At 38.5% G+C, this 20,321-nt stretch overlaps 1 protein-coding gene across 1 annotated transcript in view; it reads left to right on the forward strand.

Annotated features, from left to right (window-relative positions):
* The window catches only part of LOC122809101 (deleted in malignant brain tumors 1 protein-like), a gene marked incomplete at its 3' end in the record, with an annotated part of 811,935 nt that overhangs the window by 98,337 nt on the left and 693,277 nt on the right, over window positions 1-20,321 (forward strand). Inside the window, 1 exon segment of the mRNA XM_044080344.1 lies at window positions 11,412-11,591. Within this exon segment, the coding sequence (XP_043936279.1) occupies window positions 11,522-11,591 (70 nt within the window).

Raw genomic sequence — 20,321 nt, forward strand, 5'->3', positions numbered from 1 at the left:
TCACTCCCTCTACTAGATTCCTTCTCTCTACCACATATCTCATCTCTTTTCTCCTTTATGGTGCCCCACTCTTAACCATCCTACAATCTTCTATCAAAACAAAACTATTTTCCTGCTACAACAAAATTGCCAAATTCACCACTGGCCGCAGATCCACCAATCGTTACTGTATTGCCCTCCACAAACTAAATTGGCAAGAGCTGCCCAACTATCTTATCTACATTCAACTAATTCATGTTCACAAGCTCATATTCAGTCCCTCTCTCTGCCCCTCCCTTGCCTCAACCTTTACAATGCACCTACCCAACAGAGTCCTAAGAACCAATACCCAGAAACTGATTAAACTTCACAAACCTGCCTGTCCAGCAGGTAAACCTCTACTCTCTTTTTCCTTAGCATGTCTCTGGAACTCCCTCCCACCTCACATTCACCTCACCAGCAGCCCCTTCACCTTTAAAGCTATGCTCCACTCATACCTAACATCTCTCTGGGAATGTTCATGTTCCCATCCTGCATAACATCCCCAGTAGCTACCTTACTCGCTACTCTCTCTCCCTCTCTCCTTTTATCCTACCTCAACTATCTACCCCCCATTTCCTCTTTCTCTCTTCTTCCTCTAACTCATCTCTCTCTTACCTCATTTAACCTATATATCCTCCCACTGTTCATATTTCCTCTGCGGGAACATATATATTTGTAAATAGCTACTTATAGTTGTAATTGACTTGTAAATACCTACTTATTGTTGTAATAGCCTTAACATCTATTTTAGCAATGATAGGGACTATATATTTGTAAACTTTTACTAATGGTTATATAATTTCTGTTTTTCATCTTTTAAATTGTATCATCAAATACTTTGTTTTACCCTTCTTGTACTATAACAACCTGTTATTGTATACATTGTATCTATGGAGCTTTTCTCCCCAGGACTCCATTGAAAATTGGCTCTTTCAGCCCACTGGATCATCCTGGCAAACAAACTTCAAATAAATAAATAAATACATTTCCAGTTCCTCATCCACTGGTCCAGATTGCACTTGAATGGAGTTAGGTAAAGTCTCTGCTTCACATAGATGAGAAGCCTATTCCAGAGAACGGGGATCCACTAAGATAAATACCTGTCTATCCGACATGTCCAATTTAAGCCTCAAGCAAAGTTTAAATCCTTATTCTAGTAGTTCTGGTGCTATTCAGTTTGCAGATATGCAAAAGGGCCATCAAACTGTGATCTAAGGATGAATTGTATGCTAGATAAAAATCCTGTTTCAGCAGTCTATAAATAACAAAGTATAGACATAGGGCTTTGAGGTGATTTGCACAGGACATTGTGCTTATCCCCTGTATTCTTTTTGTGAGGAACCTCTGTAGATGGTCCAGTTGTTGCATGTGGCTATCAGGTACATACAGATGGGGGTGTTATACTCAGTGATGGGTCTGAAAATGGCTGACAGTGGCATGATGACTTCCCTGGGCCTAAATGTCATGCCCTGATAAGCAGAGTGACATAGAATGATTTTCTTACAACCTTAGACACATGTCGATGGAAAGCCAAGTTACTATGTGCAAGAATGCCCAAATCCCGAGCTACTGTATCTACTTTTAGGGGTGTTTTAGCAATGAGGTAGTTTCCCTGGGTGGTTGAGTTCCCAAAAGGGACTACAATGCATTTCTAGGCGTTGAGTTTTAAACTTTGGTTTTGACACAAGTCAAAGACCTTCCTGTTCAGTTGTAGTCTTTTAAAGAAGTGTTTTATTTTATTTTATTTTATTTATGCTTTGTTAATTGGGTTAGTCCGACCTGACCAGTAATCTCATTTCAGGGGAGATCTGAGGTGGTATTCATACTAAACAGGAGACATTGAGGCAGGGCACTGTAGAACTGCTTCTACTCTTTACTCAATAAGTGTCATAGGATCTTTTACAACCACCTGAACTACCGCAAAGGTAGGTGGGAGGGGCCTTGGTATAATGCATAATGAGTTGTAATAGACATGTATGTTTAAAATGGCATAAAGGTAGTAATACTGATCGAAGATTCTATTCCATGAGGGGTCGTAATGTAAAGGTAAGACTCTGTGTAATTCACCGTTGGATTACCCCAAAACATTCTGACCATTTACAGCATCAAAAACTGTAAATTGAGTAAGCTGACTGGATGCACACTTCCTTTTCAAGGATGACCCAGGGATGATGACAGGATAAGTAACTTGTTCAGAGTCACACAGTAAGCAAATTGAGACTGTGAAAATCAAGCCAAGAACTACTACAAGGTCTAGGACACGCCAAACATAGTCTCAGACTTCTCTACAAAGCATTTTTCTAGAAATGGTTCAGAACAGAGTTGTAATGGAAACCTAAACTTGTAGAGTAGGAATTATTTAAATAAACTACTTTATCAATTCAGGATTCCAAGTGAATAAAGTAATCACTTTGTTTGTCTCAGTAAAAATATGTTTATTTATTTTAATGGACTCTTTCAAGTCTATGTAAAGCTGTTCTTCCATGTGTTCATTTTTTTTCATAAGTACAATATTATACATATGTAATTTGTGTTGAGTAATATGAATTCATTTCAGGTGCTTGTGGATGTCTACACATACCATAGGGTGGCACAGTGATATAATGAGTTGTACTTTCGATTTCCAGCAAGAAGTTCTCTGGTTTAAATTACAGTCTGGGCTCCTTATGAATGGAGCCTGCATGCTCTGTCTCTTGTATTTTTTCCAGGTATGCCCATTACCTTAGACATTCCAAAGATGTGCAATAGATAGATGGATAAGTGAATCAAATGTGTTTTCTAAGTGTACATGTAGTGTGTGTGTGTGTGTGTGTGTGTGTGTGTGTGTGTGTGTGTGTGTGTCTGATGTAGAATAAAGGCTTGGCAATCTAACACCATTCATTACTTGCTTAGTAAATTTTGCGGATGCCAAAGAATTTTCAACAGGTTAACTATAGGAGGTATATGTGATCCATTAACCTGGATGGACAGCATACTGTTAATTGAAATACCCACTTTTTAAGCATATTAGTATGAACCCATCACATTCTTTTCAATTCGGTATCCTTGAAGTAGTTAGTAAGAATATTAGGGGTGGGGATTGGACCAACAAATTGCTTAGGGCAGAGGCAAGATGGCAATTTAAATTAAATGCTACTGAAGCCCCGGGTATTAATGAACACATAAGTATTAAACCTGAACTAAAGTTTAGGACATCTAAACTTTAAAAGCTTGTACTTATAAACATTTTATAATTCTTTTTACTTCCTTTTAAGAAAAGTTACATTTGCACATATTTTCTCTTTTTTAAGGTACATTTTATTGTTTGAATGTTATTATGCCTAGGTACTTTCACTTTAAGAACTAATTATAGTTGATTAATGGAGACAGCTTCTTGTATGAAACTGTAAGAAAGCAATGGTAAAATGTTCTGATGAAGTCTGATGATGAAAGCGCTTGACCTATTTGGATTGTATTGGATATTTTTATGCTTGGACATTTTAAAGGTTTGAATAAAACAGTTTCTATCCAGGTTGTAGGAATTTGGCTACAGAGTGGTTGTTTTTATATTTAATACCCACAGTTCTGTTTTTTAGGGTATTATCTATCAGCAATGTAAAAGTTCATCAGGTATCCCTCAGACATGATGAGTCAGTTCTATTTAATTTTAGGTACACATACTAAACCTAGAATATTTGATAGTAGCTTTCATTCTTACTCACAAAAACTGGCTAATCTACAATGTATGCACTGTACCTGTGTACTATGTATGCATTCTACCTATGTTCGAAATTTCAGCTGTACACCGCAAACCTATTAATTACCTTTATCTTTAAATTAATATTTTCTTGTTTGTTCTTTAAACTGTAACTGTTAATGTGCTGCATATCACTATAAAAAATGTCTGTTGTAATTTGTTTGTATACTGATCATGTCTAAATATTTAAATGTATCTGTAATTTTTCTATGTGGAGCCTTTCTCCCCAGACTTCTACTGAAAAGGGACCTTTTCGTCTCAGTCAGTCAACCCCCCGGTTAACAAATGTAAAGTAAAAATAAAAATAAATAAGTGTTGTTAAATGTGGATCATAACTAATTATTTTGAGCAGGAAGAAATTTAAAGCTTATTACTCAGTTATTTTGAATAACAGTCTTAAATCTGAACTAACTATAATGGATAATCAGATCTCCTGTTTTTAAGGTATTAGTTGACAGAAATGTAAGCTCACCTAAATACCTCTTCCTTTCCTCATTAGCAGCTCGAGAACAGTAGGACTACACGGCAGTTGCTCTTAAATGAGAAACTTCTTGCCCAACAGTTTTATGCAGTTTGATTTAGGACAGGGCAATAGACAAGCCAAGGACCTCATTATTCTGTCATGGCAAGAGTTCAAGAATTAGGATACATCAAAGTCATGTGTGCAGGCCTTCACTGAGCTTTACAAGGAAAGTCTGGGCACAAAAATTAGAAAATGGCTCTGTGTACAAATAAGGAAAAGCATAAAATAAACATTTACTTTGATGATGCACTGGAGGAAGCAAGAATGTCAGAGTGGCTATGAAAATGCATACTAGTTCTGTCTAAGCAAAACTCCAGTTTTCTGATTTGTAAAGATATTGTTCTATTTAACTAGAATTGTAACACATTAGATAAAGCACATATTGCATCTTAAGTTCTCTACCCCTTCCTGATTTTAATGAGCAACAAGTGTTCTGCAGTACGGCATCCTGTGTGTTTTCCTTTGGCACTGTCTTTCTACATTAAATATATATATATATATATATATATTCATAGATTAGTACTAGGCTAACTGCCATTGCAAGCCATTTTAAGCCTAGCCAATTATCCCCTGTGAGATTCAAACCCTGTACCACTTGGGACTTGGGAACTTTGCCTTAGCAAGTGTTGAATTGTTTATTTTTAAGTGCCTGACTCTTCTGTTTCCCTAATCTCTTTGTTTGCATGCTGCATTGTTACATGTAATTTATCACTACCCATGGACCTTCTAATACATTACTGTTTCAACCTCTCACTTTGCCAACTTTTCTGTTCCTTTTCTTCTCTTCCTTAGTCTTCACCTCTGCCCTTTCCTACCTCCTTTCCTCCTCCCACTCTACTCTAAATACTTCCTCCCTCTACTCTACTTTTACTTCTTTATACTCTCTCCTTCTTCCATTTTTTTTCCTTTTCACCCTCATTCTAAAGTATTTTTCTCATTCTCCTTTTTCAGTTGCTCCCCAGATTGCCTTCCCCCTTCTTCATTGAACAAACAGGAGATTCCTCCCAAAGAAAATAGACTGTGGACAGTCCGCTTGAACCATAGTGATTTGTTTTCTGAGACCCTTTCTCTCCTGCTAATGAGATGCAGTGTATGTAATCTCTTGCACATGTTCTTTTATATTTATATCCACTACCTAACCTTGAGCAGCACTCTTCCTCTGTGCGTGTGAGAGCAGCCTACCACTGGTCCCTGCAAAGGCCCCCCCCATCTTCCTTGTTTTTTTTTTTTCAGTCTTCCTCCCTAATTGCCTCTGGCTAATTCTCTTCACCCAACTTAGCTGTGGAACATCCTTTCCTCTGACTGTACCTCCCTCCTTTTCCCACTAGGTGGCAGTATTACTTCAGACTAAAGTACTGCAATTAGTCCTTTCTCCCTGTTCCACTAACTTTTCCTGCTTACAAGTATTCACTACCCGACCCTATAGAACCTATAATCATCATCTCCACACACCTATATTCTTCCTTTCAGAGTGTATCTTAAGAACCAAACTGAAAACCCCTAGTATAAACTATAAAACTATTTCAAACACTTACCTACACCCTGGCTGTTGTTCTCCTTCACCTGCCTCAGGTCACTGATTGTTTTCAGGCCTTCCACCTCCTTGGCTCTTCCCGCTCCATTTGCCCTATGGGCTCACTCCACTCCCCTACCCTGCCCCCAATTCCCACCCGCCACCAGAGCTCCTGCATTTATTCCCCCTCTTCCAACCACTCCCTCTACTCCATCCTATCCGAATACACCTTACCCACCCCTTCCTCCTCCCCTTTCCTCTGTTGACCACTCCCTCAAACTCCTATTACCTCTTTACCATCTTTCTCTATCGCCTCCAGCCTCACTTCACTACCATGCCCTCTCTACCTTCCAAATTCATTCTCCTCTCTTTCTTTACTTTCCTTCTATTATACCTATATCAAATCTCCTCCTATACTGATTCCCATTTACACTCACCCCATTCACTCTACATCACCTCCTTGCTTCTCATTACCACAACATCTCAGCTTCTTCATTTCACTCCCACCCTATCCTTCTCTTAAAAATAAAACATTTCCCAAACTCTAATATGAACTTCACAATTAAACCTAATCCTTACTACTCTCTTCCATCAAAATTCAAACCTAAAAAACACATCCCCCATCCCTCTTACATTAAGCTATCAGGCGATATTCACCCTAACCCTGGCCCTAACTCTTCTCCCACTAATCTCCCCTACTCCAAAAACATACCATTGAACAAAAAACTCAAATTTCTCTCTATTAACGCCCAAAGCTTAAAAAATAAATTAACCCTCTTCCGTGCCTGGCTCAACCATAATTCTCCTGACATAACTGCTATCTCTGAAACCTGGCTAAAACCCTACAATACTGACTCTGAATTCCTGCCTCCTGGATTTCACTGCCTTTGATCTGACTGACCAAATAAAAGAGGTGGTGGCGTCGCACTAATATACTCCAATCTCCTGTCCATAACTCCTTACACCAACCCCATCCCTTCTTTCAACAACACTGAAATTGTAATTGGCCTTCTAAAAATAAACCACCATAAAAGCATCTGCATCATTTGCCTATATATCCCCCAGGCAACAATACTAATACTCTGGAAGACATCCTCTCTTGGACTTCCTCTAATATTAACCTAGAAACCTTCATTTTGGGTGATGTAAATATTGACTGGGGTAAAATAAATAACACCAATCCCTCAGTAGCCATCAACCTATTCAAATTCACCCAACTTACTAACTCTATTATTTGGCCCAACAAAACAAATCCCCCCGGCTCTATACTTGACTGGATCCTAGTATCTCATCCTAATTAAATTGTAAAATCAGGCATTTCTCCTGACCCATTAGGAGACCATGTACCTGCTTTTGCTATTCGAGCAACTCCCTCCTCCCCTCACTCTCACCAATACATTCAAACGCGTAACCTATCTAACTTCAACCCCACTTCTTTCTCTGACTCTCTAAGACTAATTAACTGGAACCCCCTAAAAACACTACCTTTAGATGAAGCTGTTGACTTCTTCAACTCTGCATTCTTAACTGTCCTTAACTCCCATGCCCCTATTAGAACAAAAAGAGTCAAAACAAATAGCTCCCCCTGGCTCTCTAATGACACAAAAAAGCTAATGCGACAAAGAGATAAAACTTGGAAAGCCCACCTTAAACTCAAGCAACCAGAAACCTTCCTTAAATATAAGCAGTTAAGAAACCTAATCAAACAACAAGTCATTAAAGATAAAAAGTCTTACTATTCCAAACTACAAGAAAACCATGTAAGAAATCCCAAACAATTCTGGAACTCCATAAATTCTCTCCTTAAACCAGGTACAAAAAACAATCCCTCCCCTGCCACCAGCAAATCTGACCTTGAAATAGCCTCCCTCTTCAACTCATTTTTCACCTCCACTATTGCAGAACTCACCAAAACTTTCACCAGCAACAACCCTTCCCCTCTCTCTACTCAATCATCACTTCACTTATCTCCTGCCCCCTTTTTCAAACTCAAACCAGTATCCACCAACACAATAAGGAAACTTCTCCACAAACTAAAGCCTTGTTCTAATGCCCCTGACAGCATTCCATCCTCCTTCCTAAAAATATCTTCTGACACTATTGCCATACCTGTCTCTATCCTTATTAATAGGTATCTACTCGAATCCTACGTACCCAAACTATGGCGCTCTGCCTTCATTTTGCCTCTCCACAAAGGAGGTAAAAATTACAATGTCTCCAACTACTGCCCCATAGCAATCCTCTCCCCTATCTCCAAAATACTTTAAAAATGTATACACCTTCAGCTCCTGCCATTCCTTACCAAACACCAACTCCTCTCTCCTACTCAACACGGCTTCCACCCTGGACACAGTACTACCACCACTCTTCTATCTTTCTTGCATTCTATCAATTCTGCACATGATTCCGGTAATATAGTCTCATCTGTTCTTCTAGATCTATCCAAAGCCTTTGACACTATCTCTCATTCACACCTTCTAAACCACCTCTCTAATCTCAACCTCTGTCAGAAATCCCTATCTTGGTTCTCTAGCTACCTTTCTAACAGGTCCCAAGCTGTGAAGTGGGGCCAAGCCACCTCTTCCTTCCTTCCTACCCCCACAGGAGTACCCCAAGGCTCCATACTCGGCCCTCTACTATTTAACATCTTTATTAACGACTTCCACAAAGCCATCCCTAACACCAGAATTGTGCAATACGTGGACAATTCCACTTTAATCTGTTGTGCCCCCAATCTAACTGAACTCAAAACCCTAACACAGAATGCCTTCTCTACCACTGAAAACTGGATGCACCAAAATCATCTTGCCCTAAATGCAAACAAAACCAAGATCATCCTCTTTTCTCCTACCAAATCTTCCTCTCTGGATAAGGACTCATTTCAAATTACCAGCCTTAACAACTCCAACATTGAAATTGTACCTTCTACCAAGCTTCTCGGCATTAGCATTGATGACCAACTAAAATTTCATAACCATATCCAACTAAACATAAAAAAACCACACATAAAACTTGACCTACTGTACAGAAACAACCACTTCCTCTCTCGTCACACCAGACTTACCCTTGCCTCTTCCTTCCTTCTTCCCTCCCTTCTGTATGGCGCTCCCCTCCTCACAAACTTATCTTCCTCACTTACCTCCAAACTGGAACAATGCTACAACAAAATTTCCATAATTGCCACCAATGCCAAATCCTCCTCACATCACTGCTCCTCCCTCCACTCCCTAAACTGGCTTGAACTCCCCAACCACCTTGACTTTCTCCAAATCACAATTGCCCACAAATTACTGTTCCACCCTTCCAACTGCCCTGCTCTCTCTAAAATTCTACAACCTTATTCCTCCCCTAGACCACTTAGATCTTCCCACCAAAACCTAATCTTCATCCAAAAACCAAAGCGCACAGCAGGTAAACTACTCTTATCCTTTACTATAGCCAAAAAATAGAATGCCTTGCCCTCAACTCTAAGATCCTGTACCAATCTCAACAACTTCAAAAACCACCTACATTCTTATCTCTATCAAAACAGGAAATACAATTGCTCTCTTCAGCCCATCCCTCCCACTTTATCCTGCCACCTCTCTCCAGGCTAAACCCCTTTACCTTACTTTACCTCTACTAAATCCTCACCTCAGATTACTAAATATCAATCTCCTAATCTTATTTTGCATTAGCCAGTATCTTCCTCCATAAGCATTTGAAACTGTTGTGATTTATTCTCTGCTGATAACTGTTATTTCCAATGAAACTGTCTCTGACTATGTATGTAACTTTTATATTGTTTTTTATGTAATTGCATGTAATTGTATTAACAATTTTAACTGCTGTTTCCTGCTGGAGTTTTTCTCCCTGGGCCTCCACTGAAAATGGGCTCCATGCCCAGTGGACTTCCCCGGTAATAAAACTGCAATAAATATATATATATATATATATATATATATATATATATATATATACATAGCTAGATTTAGATATATATCAATTAAAGCATGTACTGTTAAGTGCTATTACATGGTCCCCGATTTTGTCCATGTGATATGTAGACATTGTATGTCTTTTAATAGATTCTGTAAATAGTTTGTTTATTCACTCAGTCATTATCTGATTACTCAGTTAATCCAGTATAAGGTTTGCATGAAAGCAGGATTCTATCTTACCTCTCACACTAAGTAGCTCATTATATCTGTTTATATATGCTATTGTTTTTAATTTTTAAAGCTCCATAGAAAGGTTTGTCAGTGCAATGTAGTGAGGGTGAGGCAAAGGTAGCAGAAATACAAATTGTTCTAAAGTATGTGGCAATGCCTTGTAACTATATTTTCTTTCATAATGTTTCTGTATATAAGGATAATGTATTAATCATTTGCAAATAATAATGCAGAACTTTATTTATTTGTTATTTATTTATTTAACATTTGTTTACCGGGAAAGTCCGACTTGGAACTAAGCCATTTTTCACAGGAGGCCCCTGGAGAATTGCTCCACATGCATGTCTTTACAACGTGGGAGGACCCGGAGAAAACCCACGAACGCAGGGATGACATGCAGACTCAAGAAAGAAGGCACTCCAGCTGAGAATCAAACTGGAGAACTTCAACATTATACAGCTGACTGTTAAAAGAAGAAGAAAAGAATGTTCTTTTCAGGCTCAAAGACAGACGTCAACATTTGCAAAACAGAAAAAAAAGAATGTTCTTTCCATCTTCAAGTTGTATGAGCTGCATACAAATATGGGAATAAGCATAAATGAAATTCACACATCTCAAGTTGTACAAATTCATGACCTTCACATTCAACTTTAGTCCATGTTTTTGTGTTCTGTGTGCTACCTATATTTATTTATTTATCTACTTTTGTTTACCAGGGTAGTGCACTGATCTTAATGGACCAGTCACAGGCACAGCCTAGGTGAATAGGATCACATAAGAAATTAACAAAACATATTTCACGATACAAGGATATGCTGAAAAGTATACATTTATTTAACATTTGTTTACCAGAAATGTCCGACTTGGAATGAAGCCAATTTTCAGCAGAAGCCCAGAGTGAAATGCTCCAGGTGCATGTCTTTGTAATGTGGGAGGAAACCGGAGTATCCAGAGGAAACCCACATGAATGCAGGGAGGACATGCAGACTCCGCACAGAAGCACCCCAGCTGATAGCCGAAGCAAAAAACCTCTTGCTGTGAGGTTACAATGCAACTGCTGCACCACTGTGCTGTCTATAAACGTATTTACAGTGCAAGAATATGCGACTACATTTCGTTCTAGAAGCAGTATGATGTCAAAACATGGATGGAAAATGGAATTATGCTTAAAAGAGTTTTATGGATAAGATGTAACCATAATGACCGAGATGGCTTATGATACAAGGATAGCCAATGCAGTAAACAAAAAATACAAAAAAAAAAATGAAATCAGTGGCAGGCGCTTGTTTAAGTCATCCTAACAAAATAAAGTCTATATTTGATGAGTGTTTTTTTTTTTTTGGTAAACAGCTCATTTATTGTCGTCAAATGTGCTTGGTGTCTGTTATGTTTGTGAGGTGAGTAAAATGAATCAGCAGATATCAGCATGTGCACAAGTAACTTAAACCCTGTTTTTTTTTTTTTTAGCATTGGATATTTATTCCAAAACGTAGTATTAAGTTTGTATTCCTCTCCTCAAGGGCAACAAAATAACAGATGAGTTTAATCTTCTGAAGACCCCCTGGCTATAATTGGAAATGGGTTCAGCTCCACAGATACTGGTTACAACACTGCTTGTCTTTGCTTCTGTTCATTTATATACTTCAGGTAAGACAAATCACTTTAAAAGCTGTCTTTCAACTCGGACATATTAAATCCAGCAATGCATAACATTTTTACGGCTGCATTTTGTTTTGGAACTGCACAACTTTCTTTTCTGAAACTAAATAAATAATTAAAAAGAAAATAGCATTCACATTATGTTAAGTTTTCTGAAATAATGAATGATGTCTTGTGTTTCATGGACTCTAAACTATACAATTATACTAAGCACAGAAAAGATTAGCAATTTACCAGCAAAGAAACAATGATATTTTCAGAAAAGAAAAAGTCTAAACACTAAATGGGACAAGTAGGTTTTTTAAGGACTTAGAACCAAGCTTAAGGTTAAATTTTACTTTTTATTGCCATAAAGTCAGAAATAAATTTGTTGCAAAATTGTACATTGCCCATTTCCTTCATAAATACTTCTGAGAATACGACTGCCATATGATTTGCATAGATATTAAAGCTATCTGCACGTGCTATGAGTTTCATTGGCACTGGCATCAGTATCCATCAACCCCCTTTTTCCCATTATGTACATGAGGTCAGGTTGTCACATCAAAAGTCTCCATCACTTAGAGCCAGAGTTCAAGCTGTCAGGTGGCTAGCTTTGCATATCACTAACCATATCTGCAAACTGTGTTGAATGGGTGTTTACAAAAGGTACTTACATAAAATACAGTTTAAAGACATGCTTGCAATGATTTGTAACATGAACTTGGCAGTAACACTATCTATTTCTGGGGTATGTATAGTAAAATAATGACAAAATACTCTGTATAAAACATGTAGCATATGTGGGCATCATACTTCTCAACTTTCCAAAATGTTTGAAAATGTCCAAAATCTGCCTAATTGTTTTGTCTGTTCTTCATAGTATTAATGTTTTTTTTTTTTTTTTGAAAAATCATTGAGGACTGAGGTCACTAATAATGACAGGCATATGAGTTTCAGACTTCATATCTTTCAGAATATATGTGTGTGAATGAGAGGGAGGATAGAGGAATGGTGAGGATGCAGGGAGTAGAGGGGGCGAAGGTGGATGAGTTTAAGTTCTTTAGATCAACAGTTCAGAGTAATGGCGAGTGTGGAAGAGAGGTGAAGAAGAGAGTACAGGCAGGATGGAGTGGGTGGAGAAGAGTGTCAGGAGTGATTTGTGATAGACGAGTAAAAGTAAGAGTGAAAGGGAAGGTCTACAAGAGGGTAGTGAGACAATCTATGCTATATGGATTGGAGACAGTGGCATTGACAAAAGGCAGGAGTCAGAGCTTGACGTGGCAGAGTTGAAAATGTCAAGATTTGCACTGGGTGTGACGAGGATGGACAGGATTAGGAATAAGTATATTAGAGGATCAGCCCAGGTTGGAAGGTTTGGAGACAAAGCCAGAGAGGCAAGATTACGTTGGTTTGGACATGTGCTGAGGAGTGATGCAGAGTATATTGGGAAAAATATGCTAAGGATGAAGCTGCCAGGTAACAGGAAAAGAGGAAGGCCTAACATAAGGTTTATGGATGTGGTGAGAGAGGACATGCAGGTGGTTGGTGTGACAGAGCAAGATACAGAGGACAGGAAGAAATGGAAACAGTTTATCTGCTGTGGTGACCCCTAACGGGAGCAGCCGGAAGAAGAAGAAGACTTCATATCCTTCAAAAAGTGCATGCTGACACACAAAATGTTATTCTAGCAATCCTGTAAGTTTATAAGAGCAGCATTTAAAATCTGTTCCTGATTTTGGGCCTTTATGCCCCCATTATTTTTGTCATTGTTCAGGATTGTTGTGCTATTAGGTTGAGAGGTGTGGCAAATCTCTACACTTTCACCATATGAAATATTATTTTCCATTGCCCTGGCTAGGCTTTATAAAGATTCACTGTGCAGCTATGTGGCACATGTACAGATATGCCACATGCACTACATAGCTGCACAGTGGCATATATGTACATGCACCACATAGCTGCACAGTGGAGCATATGGCACATGTACAGATACATTGCAGTGCACAGTGTGATAAGATCAACTCCATTAACTACATGAAACAGTGGGGCAGAGTGAGACTCTTGTATATGTACTAATTTTGATGTGGCAGTGCCTACTACAGGCCAGTGAGTCAAAGATACACTATGGTGACACAGTTTCTACTTGGCCGCTGAGATCCAGGCAGCACTGGGAGATAAAGTAACATATGTGCAAGAATGTTATCCAGGTACCCTCTACTGCTTCAGTCTGTAATGGACCTGATAAGCATATAGTATAACATCTGTGAGCATGCTGCTAACTTTCATTAGTGTGAGCACTGTGCAGACACAGGGACAGACATTGCTAAAATGGGTGCATTGACATCTCTGATAGCTCGCACCACTAAAATGAGCACTTTTCTACAGAGGATTTTTAGTGCCATCATGAGTGTCAACAAAGCAAGGGCTCTGGGTAACTGGGCTAGTATATATACACACCTGTGCCACAGATATACCATGTCTTTTGCAGGGTGCCCTCAAAACATCATTGCCACAAGCCTTGTTACCCCTCATCAATTTGGGCAAGAAGATCAACAGTCAAATCCAGTTTTTGCAGTGGCACCCCACCCCTTTCACAGGAGATAATGACTGCTAGCACCCTTTATCAGCAAACTAAACCTGGGTCACACAGTAAGATCCTGTCCCTACTGCAGGAGATGGTGACTTCTAGTAGCTCTTACCAATAAACTGCATTCAGATTCAAGCCATACAGTCACACCTGACACCCCAGCCTTGACATAAGAGGTCATGAGCCCCATCAGCTCTACTCAGCAAACTGTATCTAGATTCAAGTCACACAGTTGTGTGATGGACAGAGGCAGTCAGCAAGTTGCCCCATATATAAATCAAATTTGTAGGTCACATTTGGGTTGCATGGCTAGGCTTATAAGAGCCATCATGGTCATTAGTCTAACACACACCTATGAATCTGTGGTATCACATCATTTCCATAGGCAATAATTAGTTTTAGCACCTCTTACCAACAGACTACATCCATATCCAGGTCACACAGTAACACTTCATCCCTTCCAAGGGAAGTCATGATCCTTGGCACCCTAATGGTGTCCATATCTAGGCTGTCATGACTCTCCTGTTTTTCTCCATTACATGTTCCACCCCAGTGTGTGTTATGTTTGGACAGACATGTTATTCTGTTCCCTGCTATCTGCACAAATGATGATGATGATGAGGATGATGACAATGATGGGTGCAACTCACAACCCCCTCTATCATGTGTGCACTACGGGGATGTCTGATACACAGTGTGAACAAGCCATGAACTGACAAGCACAGCCTGACAATAACACTGCATTCATCATGCATATTCTATGTGTCATTGTAACGTTATGATTATCATGGGCCATGGTTGTCGACCAGACTTTGTCAGTTACTGTATTCATTAGGGTCTCTTTCTGCATGTGCATCATGCTGCTGCACCTCCATGAACTCTCACAATCCTGTAGTTGCTGTGGTATCTAGGACAGGTGCTAATGCTAACATGTCATGTGAATGGCCAGCTTCTTTCTGCATGATCATGTTGAGCAGCATGACATAAACAACAAACAACTTGCTGGTCATGTTAGGGGTGCATTGCAGTACCCCATTAACTGTGTTAGGGGAACAAAACATGCCTTCAGTACACCAATGGCATGCTCAATGACATGTTATTTATTAATATGGCTGCCAGTCATAAGCCAGAACTTTAACGATATGTAGCCTTACCTGCAATACACAGCAAAACATTTTTTGTAGTGGGGGAGTTAGTGGTTACATGAACAATTTCTATAGCAGTAAACATTTACTTTCCTCAATGAGCCTCTACTTTCTAGTCTGATGGCCTTGTGGAAGTCACCGCACCAAAAGTAATGATACAAGTCACACATGTCTACTACTCAGGGAAGGAAGACTAGAAATGGTGTGGGAATTGTGGTGAGGGAGATGGTTCAGAAAACAGCAAGGGATGTCTTCAGAATTAATAACAGACTCATAGCAATCCGACTCCAGTGTAATGATAGGGCACTAGTCATAGTTTCAGTCTCAGCCTATGTTCCACAGCAGAGTTGTGATAGCAAGGAAAGAAGTACATTCAGGCATCAGTTGCATGACCTACTAGTAAATCAGGACACCATAAGTTGGTGTTGATAATGGGTGACTTGAATGCACATATCAGGACAGTCAGAACAGGATATGAGAACTGCCTGGGTCTACATGGGTAGGGCAACAGAAATGAAGAAAGAGAGGCCATTCTAGACTTCTGTCTGGCCATTAGCGTGATTGTGGCCAACACATAGTTTAGCAAGCAAGGCAATCACAAGATCTTATAATCAAAATGATGCCAGCAGTTGTGAACCAAAAAACCAAAAAACAATAAGAAAACTGCTGCGAGCCCCCAAGGGAGGAACGTATCCAATCAATGAAGTAAAGCTTGTAGAAAATTGGTGTGTTTAATAGTCCATATAACACAGACAACAGTATTAACGCTTCCAAAACAAACAAAATGCGTTTTCGTAAAAACTTCTTCAGACAATGCAAAACCAAGTAGGAATCATTTGAGCAGTTATAAATACAATTCAAATAACACTTGTATCACCTCATTGGTTTACACATAAATTGAATGATTGATTCATTAACTAGAACATTTCATTAAAAGGTAAAGCTTAAAAATGTAAAAATGTTTGTCTATGTACAATGTATATGTATGCTGAATATTTCAGATGTATAACGACAAGTATAAACAACCTAATTAATTCATGTATACATAACAAATATATAAATACAGTAGAAATAATGAAGGTATATGTGATTTCAATAATTTATGTATATATGTATGTACGCATGAGTTCTAGTATAAAGCATTAGTATATGTATGGAATAAATAATGGATAAAATAGTTTGATAAAATCTCAAACACATAAAAATATAAAAATATATGATAGTTGATAATTTATAATTTATAATTTTGCCTGTCTAAGTTTTAATACTGGTTTAATAGAGATAGTATCATTGAGTCCAGGGGGGGGGGTGGTAGCATCCAAAATAATTTGCCAGAAAAGTTCTCGGTATTCTAACCGGGCTTCCCACATACCCCCTCTGGTATCTTTGTCAACTACCTCTAATACAAAAAATAAATAAGTAGCTTCTGGACAAGTGATTTTATGACGATATAATGCATTGGTATGATTTTGTTTACTTATTTCATAACAATGCTCGTAAATACGTGCTTTCAGTTTCCTTTCGGTCTTTCCGACATAGAAGGACCCACATATTTTGCATAAAGCAAGATATACCAGTCCAGTTGTATGACAATTAGCAAAACAGTAACTGTGTAATATTTTGTTTCTACTAATCAATTCTAAATTACATCCATTAAACACATAACAACACTGGGAACAGTACCCACATTTAAAAGTACCTAACCTTGCCCGACCTTTATTTCTGGTTTTATTCTCAAAAATGTTTTTAAAATTTAAGTCCCTTCTGTATGTAAAGTCTAATGGAACATTCCGTAAGGGTTCCAAGTCTGTAAATTCAAGAAATTTAGTCCATTCCCTAGTTATCACCTGCTTAATAACATCAGAATCACCATTGTAGTCCAGTACGTAGGTATCTTGTCTGTGATTGGTGTTATTTACTGGAGTACCGGTGGTATTGGGAATAGTTTGCCCCAAAATGGGAAAAAATCTATCTAGTCTACCTTTTTGGACTTCCTGTTTCAATTCATTTAACAGTGGTAAGGGATACCCTCTATTAGCAAACATCCTGCATACATTTTCACTTTCCAGTAAAAAATCATTGTCTTCCGATGTCATCCGACTAATTCTCACAAGTTGCCCTTTTACCAGATTTTTCTTTTGGAAAAAAGGATGCCCACTCCGAAAGTGCAGGTAAGAGTTGGAGAATGTAGGTTTTCTGTAGACTCTTGATGAAAATTTACCGTCAAGTTTAGAAATGTTAACATCTAGGTAATTAAATGTTTTTTTTGTTCACTTCATAAGTGAAATCCAAAAAATTGGTAGTATTTTTAATGTATGTCAAAAACTCCAAAAATTTTTCTTCCCCTGCTATCCAAAATATACAGATGTCATCTAAAAAGCGCTTGTATAAAATCCAACATTCTTGGTATTTACTATTCAAAATAAAGGTGTGTTCCTACCAAGACATAACAATGTTGGCATAAGTTGGGGCACAATGAGCCCCCATTGCCACACCACGATGTTGTTTGTAAAATTCTCCCTGGTGAAACATAAAGTTGTTTTTCAAAATAGTTTCCGTCAAGGCAAGAGTAGTGATAAAGTCGTTGTGTTTAAATGTACCAAAGGTAACCATATATTCCTCCAACCATAGTAAACCAGTGTCGTGTGGTATGCTTCCAAATAAATCAATGACATCGAGTGTAATAAACAATATATTGTCTCTGTACAATTCTGGTTTTAAAATTCTCAAGAAGTCCCAGGAGTCCTTCAATGTTGACACACCCGAAGCTGAAAGTTCTTTCAACTTGTGGTCCACAAATTTGGCTAGGGGAGAAATAATAGCTCCTTCTGAGGCCACAATAAGTCTAAGAGGTGGATCGGTGACATTTTTATGTACCTTGGGAATCCCAAACACTGAGGGTACTCTCGGTGTTTTATTAAGTAAGTAGTTAAAATTCTCCAAGGAAATGGATCCTTCTAACAACAAGTCATTGAGCAGATATTGGATTTTAGAATAAGCTATATGAACTTCATTGAGTGAAACTAAAACATATTTATCTGTATTACTTAGTTCTTCCTTCATCTTAGATTCGTATAGTAGTGCATCCATAAGAACAGTACCCCCACCCTTGTCAGGTTGCATGATTCTAATGGAATGATCATTAGTTAGTTCTTTCAATAAATCTGATTCCTCAGTGGTAAGGTTCTTAAAAACCTTGTGCTTTGTTATATGTTTCCTGATCTCCCTCTCCAAAATATTCTCAAGATTTTTAAGCTGGGGATGTAAGGGTGGGTTGAATGTACTGTTTTTTTTTTTTTTTAGGGGAGTAATGGAAGGTGATACATTAGCAGTGTTGTTGAACATCAGGCAATTAGCGTGATTGTGGCCAACACATAGTTTAGCAAGCAAGGCAATCACAAGATCTTATACAAGACTGACCAATATGCAGCTTGGTATACTTCCTCCTATACAAGACTGACCAATATGCAGCTTGGTATACTTCCTCCTATACAAGACTGACCAATATGCAGCTTGGTATACTTCCTCCTATACAAGACTGACCAATATGCAACTTGGTATACTTCCTCCTATACAAGACTGACCAATATGCAGCTTGGTATACTTCCTCCTATACAAGACTGACCAATATGCAACTTGGTATACTTCCTCCTATACAAGACTGACCAATATGCAACTTGGTATACTTCCTCCTATACAAGACTGACCAATATGCAGCTTGGTATACTTCCTCCTATACAAGACTGACCAATATGCAACTTGGTATACTTCCTCCTAGTAAGGAAGTGGCATTGTGATATAATCAATTAATGTAAAGTCATCAGAAGTGAAACAATTGGCCCACAGCATACCACTGGTTACCACAAGCTGTGGTCAGAGAGGGCACTAAGCTCAGCAGAAACTAGGCTGAAGACCAGGAAGTTGACTGGAATGAAAGCACACGAGTTCAAGAAAATACTCAGAGCTCTATCACCTCAGGAATAAGAGGAAACAGGTGAACTTGAAGAAGCATGTCAGTACCTCAAAACAGCATGTGGGAGGATTATAGAACAGATAAATACATGAGTCGGGTAAGGAAATAAGGCACATAAGGAAAGCTGGTGGTGGAATGCAGAAGATATTCATCAGACGCCCTACATAACGAATGCCAGCAGCAACCTCATATGTTTCTCATATGTTGGGTGGGTTTGCTGTAATGGTTAAGTTGTTTACCCTCACTCGAGAGGTACAGGATTTATTCTCCTCAAAGGAATCTAAAAACATTTAAAATAACCCACAAAGGTAGCTAACCTATTACTTAACTTTAAACATATTAACCTAACTTTATTTCCAGTGTCCAGGCCTGGCAGCTGTCTAGAAATACTGCCATATTAAACTCTGGATCATAGACACTATCTCCCATCCAATGATCAAAGCTATATTTAAAACTTACAATATTAGGGGAAAGCCTAATGGCAGTGGGAATTTGATTACAAAATATGGGGATTATTTATGTTTATAATTTATTTCTTACAGAGGTTCTGCACATTAGAATGATAAAATTAATGTTTTCATGTCTATATCCCCTGATATTGTTACAGAGAGAGAAAGGAATGTTGTATATAACTTGTAACATTTGGCTATGAATAATGCTATAAGAGCTGGTTACTTTACTTTTGGTATATCTAAAATGAAGTGAATACAAATTTAAGGCTCAACATTTTTCATGGTAAGCTAGCCAGCCAGTTATCTCCAGGTGGCCCAAATCTAATTGCTACTATACCCAACTCTCAACTCTCCTTTCACCTTCAGCCAGTACCCACATCACTTATCCAAACCCTAATTAAGAAATTGAAACCAATCACCCTCTCTGCTGATCTCTTGCTGGCAGAGTATCTACAAAAAGCTGCTGATGCTAAAACATACCCCATCTCTATCCTTATTAACAGAACTATATAAGAAGCTACCATCCCCTCTATCTGGAAGATAACCCATATTATCTCACTCCATAAAGGTGGTAACTCT

The sequence above is a fragment of the Protopterus annectens genome, chromosome 1.part1 (assembly GCF_019279795.1).
Source record: "Protopterus annectens isolate FY-2018-M chromosome 1.part1, PAN1.0, whole genome shotgun sequence".
In the NCBI taxonomy this organism is placed as follows: domain Eukaryota; kingdom Metazoa; phylum Chordata; order Ceratodontiformes; family Protopteridae; genus Protopterus; species Protopterus annectens.